The sequence below is a fragment of the Argentina anserina genome, chromosome 7 (genome assembly GCF_933775445.1).
Source record: "Argentina anserina chromosome 7, drPotAnse1.1, whole genome shotgun sequence".
Taxonomy (NCBI): domain Eukaryota; kingdom Viridiplantae; phylum Streptophyta; class Magnoliopsida; order Rosales; family Rosaceae; genus Argentina; species Argentina anserina.
The window spans coordinates 17,836,139-17,853,495 of record NC_065878.1 but is presented as its reverse complement, the minus strand read 5'-3'; the positions used below and the strand labels follow the sequence as shown (position 1 = coordinate 17,853,495).

The window sequence follows — 17,357 nt, the reverse complement described above, 5'->3', positions numbered from 1 at the left end:
TCGACATTATTTTAAGCTACAACACAAGTGGCACTGGTTATGGTGATGGTGGTGATCACGGTGGCGGTAGCGGTGAGAATGATTGTGGGGGTGACGGTGGCTTTAAATTTGGATTTGGATGTGAACTTGGAGCAGGTGGAGTAAAATTGCAATGACAGAGACCAATGCAGAGTCCAACAGAAAGTATTCCAAGAGGGACACAGATACAACCCAGCCTGCAAGGGATGATCATCATATTGCATATTGACGTTGTACAACTATCAACCCTCCGACGTATCAACCCGGTACTAATGATGCTTCCGTTTATTACCATCATGTTATCATAATAATCTTCATGATCAAGCTCATCAGTCGCCGAGGGTACTTCTGGATCAGGTTCAGCTCCGGCTGAGGCTGCTTCAATGCGATCGTTGATAGGCTCAGGCTATTCGGCCACCGATGCGGTTTCATATTTCATGGCGTAGGTAGTTGTAGTGATAAAGGTGAACACAAGCGCCATTGCCACAAACACCACCAGACTGAACTTCTTAGCCTCCATGTTTATTTCTCTAAGACCCTAGTGTGTTTGTGGCCTATGGTTGAACCTGATTGAACCCATTTTTATAGTTAGCATAGGAAATTAGAAGTACGTGTAGAGTTGGCTAAGAATATGTATAATTTCATTTGGGAATTGTTTCCTCTCTCAGCCTAGCTCACAAGTTACTTACCATGCGACAAGAATTAGCGAATTGAGAAAAGAAGTTAAGATACAACTTTCGTGCTCTCTTATTGTTGTGTAACATCCTAAACTTCTGCTCTGTTTAATTATCAACGTAATGCAACAGCATCTCACTTCAGCATCGGCTGGTTTCGGTTATGGAAGTACAATTATTATCCTCATAATTGTAATTTATGATCCTCACAAAATTAATTGTAATTTATGATCCTCACAAAATTACAAGTACACAGAAATTGTAATTCATTCTAAGCTAATTTGCAATATGACCGATATAATGTAAATGACCCAATCAGACCACATATACGTAGTTGAGAATTCGAAAGCAAAAGAAGAATGAGAAAATGAACAAAACAAAGGTATTTTTTAGAATACCTCATAATATTATTTTCTTGTTCTTCCTTTTTCTTCCTCTGCCAGTCGAACTCGCAACCAGCTGGATTTTGAGAGATTCTCAAAACCAACAGGCCGCATAGGGACTAGCAGTAAGTTCTCTCGTGATATTTATTTTATCAGGAAAGCCAAAAGAGAGTTAAGTTTCACAATTTTTTATATTTGTTGGTGTAAATTTCATGCAAGAATTTGGTGGCATGACAAGCATCAATGTGTGACCATGTAGATGTAAATAGTCGGAGAATCATTAGTGGTTCACATATGGTTCTCGATGAATATCAAGACTCAAGAGCGTAAATGATTTAGAGGTTTGCGACCCTTTTGTTGCGAGAGGAATTAATGTATAACAAATTGATCTCAAATGCAGTAGCAGATCAAACTGGTGTCCTCATGACTGGGGAGAATCACTTAAGTAACAACATAAGGGTCGACCGGTCGAGTCTATTTCTTGATTGGTCTTCTGAAAAAACAGAGAGGTACAAATGCAAGTATGGTTATAAATAAAAGAGAAACAAAACAGAGGTATTTTGAAATACCTCATTTAGGGACTAGCCTGTACCAGCTAGTCCAGTATTGTTTGTTCTGCTTTCTGTTTCTGATGCCAGTCGATCTCAAGACCTCATGGTCTCTGCAATTAAAGCAGAGCCAGTAAACCACTGAGTGACCAGCACCAATAACGTCGTCTTTATATAGTTACCTAGTAGTGCAATATACAAGTGAACAATGAGTTTGAATTAGAATCGATCATACCATTCATACATGCATGGCGAAACATACCCAGCTTCTATTATTAAAGACCCACTTAATGTATAAGAAAGACGAACGAAAATTTTCCACAACCTGCCCATTTTTCTCAGATCTGAGAGCAATTAATTCATTCATGTCGGTTGACTATGAAGATGAAACAAATCTATGAAGGGACTTGGAGTGTTGGGATTGGAATTAGAAACCCAGATTGTTTTTTTTTTGCAGGCTGAAAGTTTTGATATAAGTATTGATTGTTGTGGATTTAATTCTAGATTTCGGGCTAGAATGAGGTAATGATGATGGAATTTCCTCTGGGGAGCTAAGATCGGCTGACATCGCAGAGGAAGAAGACGATGAGGCTGAAGCAGAGGGAAAATTATTATAATTTTGTTCACTGCTAGAATTTAAGGGTTAATTTAGTCGTTTGACCCAATTGTTTTCTCCACCTCATCTTTCTAACGGTGCATAACAGAAATTTTAACAGAAGTACGTTGTTAATAGTAAAATGAGATTTTAAATATCAAATTAATAGTTATTTGGGTATTATATTGACATGTCCACAAGAATTGAGGTATTGATGCTACATTTTCCTCTTTACACATTTTCATGAACTTGTTCCTTGAAAAATGACACATGAAGCATAGTGTAGTTAGTATAAAAGATCGAGGGATGTCAATTTTCAATACTCAATTTCTTTGGATAATGATGTTTTAGTTTATTTTGCTTAAACATCGGGGTTCATCACTTTGCTTGCATGCATGTAGGCGAAATGGTGAATTACTGTTGGTGTATACCTACATGCCTAATGGTAGCTTGGACGTGTACCTATACAACCAACCAAAGATGACACTCAATTGGAGCCAGAGGTTTCAAATCATCAAGGGTGTTGCTTCAGGGTTACTTTATCTTCATGAAGAGTGGGAACAAGTAGTAATCCACAGAGATGTGAAGCCTAGCAATGTGCAAGAACTGGTCGTGCAACGAGGAGCACAGACGTGTTTGCTTTCGGCATATTTTTTCTCGAAGTTGCCTGTGGAAGAAGGCCAATAGAGGCTCAAAGACCCGAGGAGGATATCATCTTAGTTGATTACGTTCTCTCTTGTTGGAAGAGAGGTAATATTCTTGAGGCAAGAGATCAGAACTTGGGTACGGATTTTTCAGTTGGGGAAATGGAATTGGTTCTGAAGCTTGCATTGTTATGCTCACATTCACATCTTACTGCCATGCCAACCATGCGACAAGTGATGCAGTATTTGGAGGGCGATATTGCTCTCCCGGAGTAGTCACTTCTTCGGTTTTCTTTGAGTCATCATTCAGCATTTGCTCAAGATGAAGGTTTTGAGGATGTTGATGAGTTGTGATGATAGTGGGGATAATGAGTCCACTGACACTGAACAAATGAAGATTGATCAAACTTTGTCATGGTAAATTGCTTTTGTTGGAAATATATGGTAAGTATGATATTTGTTCAAGAAAATTTATTATGTCATATTTGTTATAGCATGCAGTATTTACTTTAGAGATCTAAAATCAATAAAACATATTTTTTTAACCTCTGATATTAGTTTGTGGCAGGTTGAGCTGACAAACCTTAATCACCCTGATGCTATCTCAGCAATACTTTGAGGTAGTATATTTGCATTTCCCCTTTTTGAACTAGATTACAAGCAATGTACATGGTCGTTGCATTCCCCCTTTTGAATTGTTTTTTTTATAATTAGGAGCATGGAGGCAATCTCAATGGTACTGTGAATGCATAATTCAGTGAAGTACATATAAACACATTAAGTATAACATTTTGTATCATGTTGGCATATTTAGTTAATTAAGCGACTAAATATGTATTAGGTTGGAACCGGACGGATGAGTCAAAGTGACTTGCTTGCAACCGGAAGTATTAAAGCTGGTTTTGTTTAACAATTGATGAGCCATAGTCAATCTTTAGATGAGCATAACATAAATGACGATAATGTTTATAGACCTGATACCTTAAGGCTGTAAAGATTTGCATCACAACGTTGCCAGTTGCCACAAACAAAAGCTCTTCAGACTTCACCTTTTGGTTAGTATTATTATGACTTCAGGCCTCTCTGTTTTTGTTGTTTTGAACTTAATCTATGATCTCTCTAGTATAGTGATGTAGCTACATGATCATGGGATAAGTGCATAGAACCATGTAGCATTAGTTTCATATACATGTTTTGGTTTTGTTGATATATGTGAAGTCTGATTGTATACAACTACAATCTATACTATTGTACTTTTTGTATATCTGTACACAAGTTTGTAATATGAAAATATTAATTAATGATAGATTTCAATATATTAAGTCCATTAAGATTCACCCTTTCAAATATAAATACATGTGTTGATACAACTACAATACACAATATTTGGACTGGGCCCATTGAATGACAAAATTCATATCCTTGCTACACTCCTTCATAAATATGGGTATTGACTTGATTGACACACATCTTTTTAGCACAATCTCAATATTTGTAGCTGCAATGTAGCTACTGGGGTTGGACATAAACATGTGGCACTCTAAACTAATTTTGCCACAAAAGAAGAATGTGGGAGTTGCCTTTTTGTTGTAGTGATTATGGTTTTACGATTGAATCGATGGTAGACATCATTTTATGCTAAAGAGTTCGAGACACTAACAGTGGCTTCGGAGGACAGGGCGCTACCGTGCTAGCATCAGATGGATGAGAAGTTGGAGTTGAAGGACGAGGTGGGAATTAGAGTATGTGCTGGCGAATTTGGAGAATAAGGTCGTAGAGAATGACAAGGTGGTGGCGTGGGAGGAGGTGATGGTGGCTTGGGTGGTTCTGGGGTTGGAGCAGGTGACGGTGGCGTGGGAGGCCGAGGTGGAGAAGGAGGAGGGGTTGGAGGCCTGGGAGGAGGTGTCGGTGGCTTGGGAGGAGAAGGTGACGGTGGTGTTGGAGACGGAGGAGGAGATGGAGTATCGCAACAAATTAAATACCAGCGCAGACCCCTATAGGTAACATCCAAATGGGGACCCAAACACAGCCATATGACAAGGATATGCGAGCATATTGCATGATGAACCTCTGCACCCGTCTTTCGGATCATCATCGTCGTCGTCGTCATCGGCAACAGAGGCAGAGTTGCCTACTTCATTATTCTTGAGCCGCATGGCAAATGCAGTTGGAGCAATAAAGATGGACACAAGCAAGGCAACTACCAGAACCCAACCTACCTTTTATTTTCATCTATATAATTCGCCCTTCCTCGATGGATCAAGACTCTAATATGGCCTTTTAATTAAACCTGAATCTCCATGTATATATATGTGTGTATGATCATAATTTCATTTGGCAACTGTAGGTAGTAATCTAAATACTGTACGTCAGTCTAACTTAAGCACTTGCATATACGGCAAGAAGAAGCAAACTGAAAAGAAAAAGGAAATAACGCACCGTTTTCGTGTGCCGGAGATAGAGGCCGGACTCCATGCATGCCTTCAGTTCCTCTTTGGTCATACACTTTGATCCAAAAGTAGTGCTTGTTCAAATGGTTTAAATCTTGTTTGTAAGAATCCCTCCATTCCAATCAACACATTGAATTCAAAAGCTGGCAATCTGTTTTTAGTACGTGAAGCCAAGGAATTAGTAAATGCCTTTTTGATATTGCAAGTTTGTAACTACTAGTTACTTAGCTAAGATGACATTGGTAGATAGGATACATATTTGATGAGTTGATAACATTGGAAAAATCTGTTTCTTTCGATTTGATGTACGTAATTTCTTGTTGTAGACTTCCATTCTGCTTGCCGTACGTACAAACAATATATCGAACAAGCATGTATATTTACATATGTAGAATACAACAAGTTATCAGTAGGCAAAACAATAAGTTTATAACACACAGCACTATCGTAGATAACAAGTTCACGATCACAATCTATTTCCATGCAGGTCGATCAAGCTGGTCACAGCGTAGTGAATTATATAGAAACAGCAAGTGCTAGCTAGACAACATCATATAATTGATTAATGGCCGGGGAGGGATAGACATTATTTCGTGCCAAGGTACGGTACCATTGGACGGTTCGGTCGATTAAGAAACATCATTTTATGCATGGTGTGATATGAAGTGGTGGAGTTTGAGGATGCGGTGGCGGTGGCGGATTCGGAGGATATGAAGTTATGAACCACGTGGACGTAATGGTGGCCTGAGAAGAAGTGACAGTGGTTTGGGAGGCACGGGGGCCGGAGGAGCTGTCAGTGGTGGTGTAGGACGCAAGATGGCGTCGGAGGAGGTGCTGGTGGCTTTGGAGGATGTGGTGAATCAGGTGATTGGTGGTGGTTTTTAGGGGCACCGGTGGATATGAGCATGTTGCATGGCGAACATGGAGTTTTGCATCATCATAGTCCTCGTCGTCATCCCGCAACTACCCATGGATGACCAACTTCCGAAACCTAATGCTGAACAAGCTTGATGAGTTGGGTGAATATGCAATTGGTTTACTCCACATGAACAGTCCTGATGTCAAAATTGTGTGTTGAAATTAACTTGAAACGCTAATGAATCGTCCATCAGGAATTAGAATGTTCAAAATTAAATACGTTCATTAATATTTATATGGGAATTAAAATATATCACGATGATTGATGATCCAGTAGCTTAATTTGGTCTCGCACTACTGCTAATTAACACCAGTACGTTGTGCAAGCCTTCGATCGATGTCACTGTATCAGTTAGGACTAGAGATGATAAATAGGCGTGGTATATCCCATCAAACCAACTAGTTAAGTTGATGCTATATGATTTGTCAAAGCATCTACAACTTGGTTACTTTCAACAAATTATTTCGAAAGTTGTAAAAAAAAAAAAACCAAATCATTTCGAATGAATTGCATTGTGAAACACGATGCAAACAATTTTATTCATTTTTTTTATTTCACAGCGAGGACCATGTATCTCAATAACCCATGTGGTTCCCTAGTCTCATGTGGCTCTTACGAGCGCGAGCAGAGACAGTCCACATCTGGAATATCAGGGTATCCCCACAACCAAAGGTAATTCATCCAGCATGGGACTAATCCCTGATGGGGCCATGTGAAATGGTTTCAGTCCAGCCATTACAGCCTAGGCACCCTGACCACAGTAATGCCTCCAGTGGTCCAACACGGCCGAGCTTTTCGCCACAATTTTATTCATTTTTTACTAAACTATATTATAGATTTGATATTAAACTCTAATTCTAAAAACTCGGAAACACTCGCATACGAACATGACAACCCGAATGTCACGCTTGTCTTCATCCATGCGGTTTAGAATCAATTTATTTCTCTTCCACAAACGAGTTGAACAAGGCAAAACCTTAGGCCGACACGAGTAGAGAAACTTACATGTCTTCGGTATCCCTGATTCCTTTGTCGTAAAATTAGAAAATCGTAGGTCGAATACTCGTATTAGGGTAGAGAAAAGACTAATGTACCCTGCTCCGTATCGTCTTTCTCCTACATTCTCAAACGAATTTAATTTCAATTTACCCATATAAACTTTATACATAAAATCAGTTCATCTCTTAAACTTTTATTTTAATCAATTCACCCATATACTTTCAAATGACATAAAAAAATAAAATTTATATTTTTATATAGATTATATCGAGAATTATGCTACGAGACCTCATTTTATAGCTTTAGTGTTGTTGTAAAATTATTAGAAATTTTGTTTTGGTTTTGCATATATGATTTGAACCATTATTTCGATATTTTTATCCGATTTTAACTAAAAAAATCTGAATTTTATCATTGTTTGATGTTATTTGAAATATACATAATAAAGTGATTAAAATAAAAATTGAAGAGTAACCTGATTTTTAACGTAAAATTTACGAAATAAACTGAAATTAATTTTTCTCACACACAACACTAGGTGAAGGGTTGTGAAGAATTAAGATCAGTTTGAAAAAAGTTCGTTCCTTTGTCTTCTCACTTCACTATCTCTGTCTCTTTCATACATACTTCTACATTTCCCTTATAATCTACCAGGTGATTTTTCTCTCACTCTGTCATTCTATTCCTTTTGATTACGTTCTTATTGCTTATTCTGATTATTCGGATTGCTTCATATTGCTGATGGTTCTGTTATAGGGTCTGCAATTCTCGTGTTCTTTTGGTTTTAGCTCCCAGAAAAAAGAAAAAGTGTGTAAATTTAATTAAAGATTAAAGCTTTGATGCAAAATTTGATTGTGGATATATTGGAAATTTTAAATAGCTTTAAAATGGAATCCTTTTAGCTTCTTTAGGGTTCTTACTAGATTCCGACCACCCAAATTAGGGTTCTTTAGGGTTTCTATGCTTGTGCTGCTTTATGTAATGGCTTGACATTAGTAAACATAGCTGCAAAGCCAGATTGGAAGTAAAGCTAGAGATGGGTTTTTTGGGTTTCAACTGTTATTGGGATTTTTGAGGAGTGTGATGATGATTGTAGGTTGAAAATGGAGAACCCAGAAGCAAATCAGCTTCCTGAAGTAGATTCATTGCCAGATGGATTTGTTGACAGCTCCCCAGAGCCACTGGCTCCCCCAACTCCCACCTTGGAACAAGAGAAGCCTCCAAGCATTCACGAGGATGATAATGGCTCGGAGATGGATCGGTTGAAGGAGCCTGTGGATGCGTTGGGTGCAAATGAGTTGCAAACGAGCCAGGATATGGGAGAGAAAGCGCCGAAATTGAGAACCTTTCCTGTTCCATTATCAGAAACTGATAGCTTTGATTCTTCAGTAGAGTCAGTTGAAAGTCTGAAGAAGGCGTCTATGGAACAGACAGTAGAAGACTCACTAGTCATGCCCGTTTCAGCTGACTCTGTGTCTGAGGCTGCAATTCAGGCATTTGGTTGCAGTGGAGTAAAGGAACAAATTGAAGCAAAATGTGACAGTTCAGAGAGAAGTAAATAACTTTATCTTCTGAATTGTCTTAAGACTACCAGCTGTAGATGTGTAGTCTTTAGTTTATCACCCTAATCTGTATTGCCTTTCAGCAACTGAAGGAGGTTTGGACGCCCCAACAACCAATCTAAAGGAAATATCTGCTTCGGTGAGTGTTGAAAAAAGCAAAAAACCAGTAAGTAATACATACTTTTCTCTCTTTATTGTACCAATTTGTGTGCTTGTTGTTGTTGATCCTTACAAGCTATGCAACATATCAGGTGTCTGATGTTCCTGAATGAACTTGGTTTTTTGTTATGCACATTGATCCAACGGTATATAATGAATCAGAACACAGATACCACGCATGAAAAAGTTATGGTTACATACACATACACATACGATGTGATAGTTCAGAGTAAGCTTAGTGAAGTTGGATAAATTTGTCTCAGGATACAACTGAAACCAAGCGGAAAAATCCAAAGCGGACCTTTAAATCAGAGAAGGAGTTTATAGAATTCACTTTGAAGTATCAACAAGTTCTCGCGGAGAGGGATGGAGGTATTTGAAATGCTTTTATTAATGTTTACATGCAAAAATTTAGCAACTGTGTTGATCTTTACACCTTCACATATGAGCTATAGCGAAGGGAAAAACTTTAATGGTAGTAACTGTCAACATTAAATGATTGGCCTATAATGATTAAGTTTAATAGATATAGTAGATGCAACATAAATGGACTACTTATATGGTGATGCACTATATTGTGGCACAATTTTTCCATGAAAAAGCAGTGATATGTGTAATTGGCTTTAACTAGAGTTTCCATAGGGTATGAGTTGTGATACCTGGATACGTCTGTGGTAAAGGTGTTAAGTAGGTCCTGTTATCAGTGAGCAGAATGTCTGATAGGGCATGAGCTGTGATACCTGTAAATGTCTATGGTAGTTTAGGAGGGTTAAAGCAGAATGTATGATTGGCTCTAACTAGACTCTACCATAGGGCATGAGTTGTGATACCTGTAAACGTCTGTGGTAGTTTAGAAGGTGTCAAGTAGGTCCTGTTATCAATGAGCAGAGTGTCTGCTCATACTGCAAAAGCATGCATGTGAAGTATATCATTCTTTCTCTGATGAAAGAGATAGGGATCTGGGCAAGTAGATGTGGGCAATTTCAGTGATTTCAGTTTTATTATTTTTGATATCGCTGTTTACTGACTATAAGTTAAGATACATAGAAGGCATCATTCCTGATTGATCATATCATTTTCTAATTATTTCTTTGTTCTTTTGAATGGCTCACCACTTGAGGTGGCATGATAAAGAGACGATGATAATTTTGTCATCCTTCAGAAACAAATGTGGTTATATATTCTGAAGGAAAAATATAGCTGTTCTGGGAGATGTCTATGGCACAGAAACATCGTTTTTATTGTCTATATATTTTGGACCAACATTAAAGAGAATTTATTACTTATCTCTTTTCATTTTCTTGTTTATAGCCATTGCTGTTCGAGATAAGCTTGAGTCCTTGTGTAGAGAGTTACAACGCCAGAACAAAATGCTAATGGTATGATATCTATTACATATTGCATCTTCTCCGAAGTCAATTTCTTAATTATATTCGAGACGTGAGTTATTATAGATCTCAACTATGACTGAAGTAATTCAGTCGCACTAGAGGTTGCAATTACGCTGTGTGGAGTGACCTAATTAACTGCGGACTGGAAACCAAAGTGAAAAAAAGAGCTCTCATTGTCTTTTTTTATACTTTCCCTTTTAGATGCGTCAATATACAGCTGAGAGTCCCGTGTTCTTATTTCAACAAAATGACCTTTTGGGTGGTTCCATACTCCTATGTATCCATACTGATTGATAAGCACGAATGAACAATTAACTCTAGTGACTTGCAATATATTGCTGTTGTGATGCTCAAATTATATATTGGTTACATCTGTCTTACAATTTGATATAGAAAGTTATAAAAATAATCTCTATACTTCCAGTCAAGCACTGTGAAACATTAATGGTTCCTGATATTATCATTTTTGAATAAAATGGTTTCAATTATCTTGTACCAGGATGAATGTAGACGGGTGTCAACAGAGGGCCAAAATTTGAGATTAGAGTTATCAACCAAGTTCCAAGATGCGATTAAGGTGATACATGTGAATATTGTTTTGGGTGCTATTACATTGCTTTTCTGTATTGTTTTTTGTTTGTTTTCCCTTTGACATATCAACCTGCAATTGATGATTCAATCTTAGTGGAAAACTGAAATTTTGATTTAACAATACCTGCCCTTCACATTTACATTATTACATATGGTATCTTTATAGGTCTACACACTCCGACAATATACATTCAACTTATAGTTCTGTATTGAAAAAAAAGGAAAAAGAAAGATTTCTTGTTACTATGTCTGCCATGATTATTCAGATGCTAATGAGAGCCTATGCAAGCATATGGGGTCTATTAAGTAATAAATTTACATCTCTTTCTCTCTGTTTGTACTAGTTTTGTGATGTTTTCAAATAAAAATGTGTGGTTTCAGCTTATCATATTTTGAAAGCATTGTCAAGTAACATTCTGATATTATTCTTATGGTTACAGGATGTGAGCAAAAAGCTAGATGAGCAGAAGGATGAATGTATCTCTCAGCTAAAGGAGAATGAAATGTAAGACCCAGGTGTTCATCGTAGCTTATTTATTAGCTATCCAGTTGCATAAACCTGAAGTGAAATAGTAGTTTTGTACCTTGGTCTTGAATTTATCACAAAAAGGCAGATGTTATTAATATCATTAACTGACTGTGATGCTCTGACTTGGTCTCTCCCTTTAGTTGGCTTGGTTGGTAACTCATTACTATTGATTAATATTTGGCTATGTTGTGATGGTATCTGTCATAGATTTACTTTTACAGTGGTTTCTTTAACATATGAAAATTGGCTTTTTAACATTCATTCGTGTTCAGGTTAGGTAACAAGCTACAGCAGCTCACCCATCAGTATGTTCATTCGGAACAGCAATATGAAACAAAGGTAAATGTATCTGCATGCATATATCACGTTGGTTTTACTTAGAATGAATGTTTTCTTAATCATATCCTTCAACATTTCTTAATGGTTTTTGTTTTGGATGATGAACAGTTAAAACAAAAATCTCTGGAGCTTCAAATTGCTGATTTGAAAATTAAGCAGCATGAAGAGAAATTAATCCAGGAACAGGCCCAGATGAAACTATATGCTGAACAGGTGTCACAGTTACTATCAACTGAAAAGAACTTGCGCTTACAGTTGACAGCTGATGGGGAAAAATTCCAACAATTCCAGGTAAACTTCTGTTTGTGTGCTGCTTTTCAACATGGCTTGGATCTTACTCACATGAATCTAGCAAGTGGGTGCTTCCTAGGGACTGGTAAAATCTCTATGCAGAATTCTTTGGTAGACTTATAGTGCAAACTTCTGTAGGGTTCCTTTTTGCTCTGGCAACATAGTTCAATATGGGGAATGCCAGTCGGTTAAGTCTCACTGGGATCACACTTGCATACATCTGCAGTATCAGATAGAAAAGAATATTTGTGCATTTTATGATTATAATTTAACTATTATCATTGAGTCATTTAGGCAATCTTAAGTCCCAGAATTGATTGGGAGTTGGTCACAAAAATGTGAACTTTCTTGGTCATTGGCGGAAGTGAACTCGCTTGTTCCATTAATCATCATATATCTAAGATTTGTTCTTAGACATGATTTTGACTTCTTCCAATGTTTTCTTCTTCAATAACCAATGTTGATGAGACGTGAAGTACTCTTTTTTATTTTGGTTTGGCAATATTGAGCACTCTTTATTCCTAGTGGACCTTTTAATGCTCAGAGCACCTCACTTGTGCTTCAAACAGAAATTTACTCATTGTAATTGCTATATTTTGTGCAGGATGCATTGTTGAAAAGCAATGAAGTTTTTGAAACATTTAAACAGGAGATTGAAAAGGTATGCGCACATATATTCAAACTACATTTTAGAAAAGCACAAGCTCCCTGATCTTCTTGGTCCCAGACTCTTAGTGCAACTCAAATGATATGCTCATCTCAAACTAAGCTATTTCTGTGTTTGTAATACCCCAGATGGCAAAGTCTATCAAGGACCTCAAGAAAGAAAATATATTCTTGAAGGGCAAATGTGATAAGACAGATGTTACTCTTATAGCACTCGTAGATGAGGTATAGTTGCCTTGTCACTCTTTTATTTCTTTTGCAGTATATACATAAATTCAGGCATAAACCCCCTTCTTGCTATCAAACTCTAAGAAAACAGTTCATACACCTTTGACATTTTTAGTATTTTTCACCAAGATTGGCTCTTATTTGCACTAAACCCTCTGATTATCTGTTGTCTGAGCAGCGTGAACGGTTGAAGAAACAGCTGGAGAAAACAAAGAACCAGAAAGAAAAGCTCGAATCCTTATGCCGGTCGCTCCAAGCCGAAAGGAAACACAACTCCAGCGAGAGCAACACCTCCGATCCAGTCCCATCATGAACACACCAACATGTTCGACTATGTAACCCTACACTCATCTCTCCTAATGTACTCCACTCCCTATGTTATTTTCATCTATTGCCTTGTCCACAAGAACCGCGATTCATGTCCAAATCACCAAGCACAACTCACCACCACCGTTTGTTTTAACCAAAATTTGTATTTACTCGTACCAACTGGTTTGTAACTCTTCATTTCCTTTGAGTAAAGCTCAAAATGGGGATCATTTTCGTTCATTGTTGTTGCTGCCTAAAATCCTTGTGAAAACCTACCTAAAACGACGTCGTGGGGTGTGTTCAAAATCAAAACTATATATAAAGAAGCTGAGAGAGAGAGAGAGTTGGGAGGTTAGAGAAAGATACGGAAAGAGAGGAACTTTCGCTCCCGAAATTTCTCAATAAACAAAAAGAATCTTTTAACAAATCGGGCTAATGGCGCGAACCCAAACAATGGAGGAGCAAAAGCCACTGCAGCGATCCCGTTTGGAGACCAGCAAAGCGGCGGAGCCAGTCTGGCTCATGAAATGCCCGCCCAATGTCGCCAGGTCGTTCAAGCCTCACTCATCAGCCGAGGCCGGCGGAGGAGGCGGTGCTTGTCCCGGGCCTGTTGCTAAGGTCATTCTCGAGCTTGACCCGCTCAACTCCAATAACGAACCCAAGGTACTCCACGACGTCGTTTTCCGGCATGCATTGCCGTTTTCGGCGTTGGTTGGATTGATCTGCATTCTAGGGTTTTGGAATTTTGATTTTTTTTTTGTTTCAAATTTTTATGATGTGTTGCACAATTCCTCAGTTTACTATGGAACTGGCGGCAACTGAGTCTGCGAATACGCCCAAGTGTTATGGTTTGGATATGTCCAGGGACTTTGTCCCAATGTCTGTGTTTTCGGAGACGTCGGAAGGTAAGCATACAGGCTTGTTTCTATGGTAATTGGTTAGATGTGGGCAGTTGTTTAGGGTGTCAATGTTGGTTACATTACTTTTTTACTGAACTGGATATACCTCGGCTCCATCACAGCTTGTTAGCATTTGTTCTTAAAATAAGATAACTAAAGCTGAAGTAATGTACTGTTTGTGTGCCTAGTTTGAGCAATTGGGTTATTATCACCTATAATGTTTTTGTTAATTTGATAAAATGTTGTGGCGTATGTTTGTTTTGAAGTTTAAGACATCAAAAATGATTTAAACTTGGTTTAGGACGCAAGTCTGTCTTCTTAATTATTAGTCATAAGGGGGAAGGGTCATCCGAGCTCTGTCAAATTTGGAATTTCGAAACAAAGAAAATACAAGTAATAGAGGAAACTGCTTCAGTAAAGTCTGATTTTTGGGAGAGCAGTTGTATGTAAAGATGTGGTTATTTGTTCAGGTTATAATGATAGATTCTGTTTCCATCAGATCATTGTAGGTTGAGTAAAGGAAACAATTGTAATTGGCTTGGACGGTTTTATGTTGGGAAATTGGGTTTTAGTGTACTGGAAATGAAACTAATTTCCAATTCATGGGCTAGTTGTTTTTATTTGACATGTGGACTGGATTCAATTCTTAGTCAGATAGTAGTTTAACATCTCATCCTTATAACTATATGCACTTGTTAATGTTGGGTATGCCATCATTTTAGTGGAAATACATGCCCGATAGGATATTAAAGCTCAGAAGCGGAAATGGTCTGTTAATAACCAATTGAGATTTATATTACTTCAAGAAGAACTAGTCGACTATAGCTTTTGGTAATCTAAACTGAATGTGTGAAACTCATTTTCATTCTAGGAAAGTTATCAGTGGAAGGTAAAATCTTCAACAAGTTTGATATGAAGCTCCATGATGAGAATCTTGAGAATTATGGGAAACTTTGCCGTGAACGGACTAAGAAGCATATGAAAAGTAGAAAGATTCAGGTTTCTCAGATTACTTTGTATATCTTTGCCTCTTTGGTAATAGTATGATTTATATTACTAATATAATCACTAATTTGCTCTTTTTCTTTTTTTGTAGGTGATCGACAATGACAATGGGGCTCATATGAGGCCTATGCCAGGGATGATTGGTTTTGTGGCTCCTGGACCCAGTGTACATAGCTACCTACTTTTTCTGCTAATTCTTGAGTAAAATTGCAATGTATACTGCTTGCTTTCCACTGCTCACGAAGTATGCATTAAGCGTAAACTGTCTTTCAAATAGGACAAGAAGAAAGTGCCAATGAAGGGATCAGAAATGAAGAGAACAAGGAGGGACCGTGGAGAAATGGAAGATATTATGTTTAAGCTCTTTGAAAGGCAGCCTAATTGGACTTTAAGACAATTGATCCAAGAGACAGATCAGCCCGAAGTATGTTTTCTGCTCACTACTTCCTGCTAAACCTTAATTCTTCCCGTTTATTATCTTCTTTTGAGATTCTAGATGTCTGTTTGTATGTGAATATAATCCAAGCTATTACAGTTATTATTTCCAATTATGTCTTTCCCAGATTGATACACGTGAGAACCATTTCATCAGTCGCATATGAGATATAATTTCTTGGACTATTGGGTTTGAATTGTTACACAAAGAAGAAGTACCCTTTGACTAAGGATTAATATATCTAGTTATTGGTGAATTTATTTTCTAAATATAATAATGGAAAGGTATTGTTTGATTGAATAGTACTATGTAGTTGGTTTTTGCTAGGCAAACTATAAGGGATGTTTTTACCTGGTACACATATCATATAAATATGTACTTTTCTCTATATATTCTGCAGCTACTGAGTTGATCCTGGGATAATGAGGCTACAAACTAAGTCTTTACAAGCGAAATCAAATAACTTTTACCTACTATATTGCTTTTCGCATTCTACGTGTGCCTTTGGTAAAGCGATTGCTCTTATGATTTGTTTCTGAACTTGTCATTTTGCAGCAATTTCTGAAAGACCTACTTAAAGACCTCTCTGTTTACAACAACAAAGGAGCTAATCAAGGCACGTACGAGCTGAAACCTGAATACAGGAGAACAACCGAAGATGCAGCTCCCTGATAGGTTGTAAGATATCAATCAACTACCTCAGTCTCAGACTTTTTGTTTTGGAAGACTGTTACTGATAATTTACTAGCTTATCTGTTCTTAGTCTACTGACCTCGACACTTCGTCTTAGTAGAGTTGGAATGTGTTCTGCAGTGTGAGCAAGAAGAAACAAGAAGAAATCGCTATGAGCTTCTCCGGTATCTTGTAGGTTTTAGGGATTCCAAAAGGCCAGCAGATGCTATCTTTCTTGTAGTGAAACAATGCCGTAATAGATTTCTTAATGAGAACAGTTCCTTCTCTTATCTTTTAGTGATGATATCTTCAAGACCGCAAGTTTTCCATGTTGATTACTTCAGCAGTGACGTTAGTACTAAACTACTTATAGTACATAATACTTTCCTTTGACAAAAATGACGAGTATTTTATGCTGGCATAATGCCACAATCAAAAACGCATTATTTTTCGTCCAAAGGAACTTTAGCAAATTGCGAACTCTTCCTCCAGTCAAATTACGCAATATTGAACCATTTCAAAGTACTGATCACATTTCAACTCATCGAATGAAAAATCAAAGCTCGTAAAACTGACCAAAATTCAAACAATTTCATACATCTCCAGTGGCTGTGTTTGGTAATGTTTATTGCCTCTGGTGATTATAAGTTAAGCCAATTATTGCGTTTGGTAACTTAGCTTCTCGTTTGTGGCTTCCAAAAGTGATGGTTTTTTCGGTCTTTTAAAGCTTAAGCTGCTCGACACCTCCTTTTAAAAGCAGAAGCCCTTTGCAACATCGTATATGATTGTTGAACACATTATAATGGAAAAATCTCACCGTATATGATTGTTGAACACATTATTAAGCCCCTCTAGAGTCTAAAAACACGTGCTTAATTAAGCTCATGATTCAAGAACACATACAAGTCGTTTTCTTTATCCCTTCATGCCAAAATAATTTAGGCGCGTGGAGGGCACAGAGGCCTTTCGCGTGGCACCCACGCTCCATGATAAAAGTCGTTCAACAATTGGCTAACACCATATCGCTGACCAACTCCCATAATAACTTTC

The 17,357-nt window shown here is 37.7% G+C and overlaps 3 protein-coding genes across 3 annotated transcripts in view; 2 read left to right on the top strand and 1 right to left on the bottom strand.

Moving 5' to 3' along the window:
- The window catches only part of LOC126802605 (mitochondrial import inner membrane translocase subunit TIM14-1), a 258,334-nt gene that overhangs the window by 66,079 nt on the left and 174,898 nt on the right, over positions 1-17,357 (bottom strand). The window lies entirely within an intron of this gene.
- On the top strand, positions 7,749-13,535 carry LOC126802582 (uncharacterized). Its single transcript, XM_050530225.1, has 12 exons — positions 7,749-7,884; positions 8,327-8,784; positions 8,876-8,958; positions 9,215-9,323; positions 10,263-10,330; positions 10,842-10,919; positions 11,374-11,438; positions 11,735-11,801; positions 11,910-12,092; positions 12,697-12,753; positions 12,888-12,983; positions 13,165-13,535. The coding sequence occupies exons 2-12, from the start codon at positions 8,334-8,336 to the stop codon at positions 13,297-13,299; spliced, it is 1,392 nt and encodes a 463-aa protein (XP_050386182.1). The 5' UTR covers positions 7,749-7,884; positions 8,327-8,333; the 3' UTR covers positions 13,300-13,535.
- Positions 13,587-16,636, top strand: LOC126802596 (uncharacterized). The gene is made up of 6 exons (XM_050530241.1): positions 13,587-13,958; positions 14,092-14,200; positions 15,066-15,193; positions 15,291-15,365; positions 15,477-15,623; positions 16,191-16,636. The coding sequence occupies exons 1-6, from the start codon at positions 13,731-13,733 to the stop codon at positions 16,305-16,307; spliced, it is 804 nt and encodes a 267-aa protein (XP_050386198.1). The 5' UTR covers positions 13,587-13,730; the 3' UTR covers positions 16,308-16,636.

What these genes read in the sequence shown, in the direction of transcription:
- LOC126802582 (XM_050530225.1), top strand. Translation starts at nt 8,334, where the DNA reads ATGGAGAACCCAGAAGCAAATCAGCTTCCTGAAGTAGATTCATTGCCA. An exon ending in CAGCTAAAGGAGAATGAAAT is followed by an intron (nt 11,439 to 11,734) that starts GTAAGACCCAGG and finishes ATTCGTGTTCAG; the next exon opens with GTTAGGTAACAAGCTACAGC. An exon ending in TTAAACAGGAGATTGAAAAG is followed by an intron (nt 12,754 to 12,887) that starts GTATGCGCACAT and finishes GTAATACCCCAG; the next exon opens with ATGGCAAAGTCTATCAAGGA.
- LOC126802596 (XM_050530241.1), top strand. Translation starts at nt 13,731, where the DNA reads ATGGCGCGAACCCAAACAATGGAGGAGCAAAAGCCACTGCAGCGATCC. An exon ending in TGAAAAGTAGAAAGATTCAG is followed by an intron (nt 15,194 to 15,290) that starts GTTTCTCAGATT and finishes CTTTTTTTGTAG; the next exon opens with GTGATCGACAATGACAATGG. An exon ending in TTGTGGCTCCTGGACCCAGT is followed by an intron (nt 15,366 to 15,476) that starts GTACATAGCTAC and finishes TCTTTCAAATAG; the next exon opens with GACAAGAAGAAAGTGCCAAT.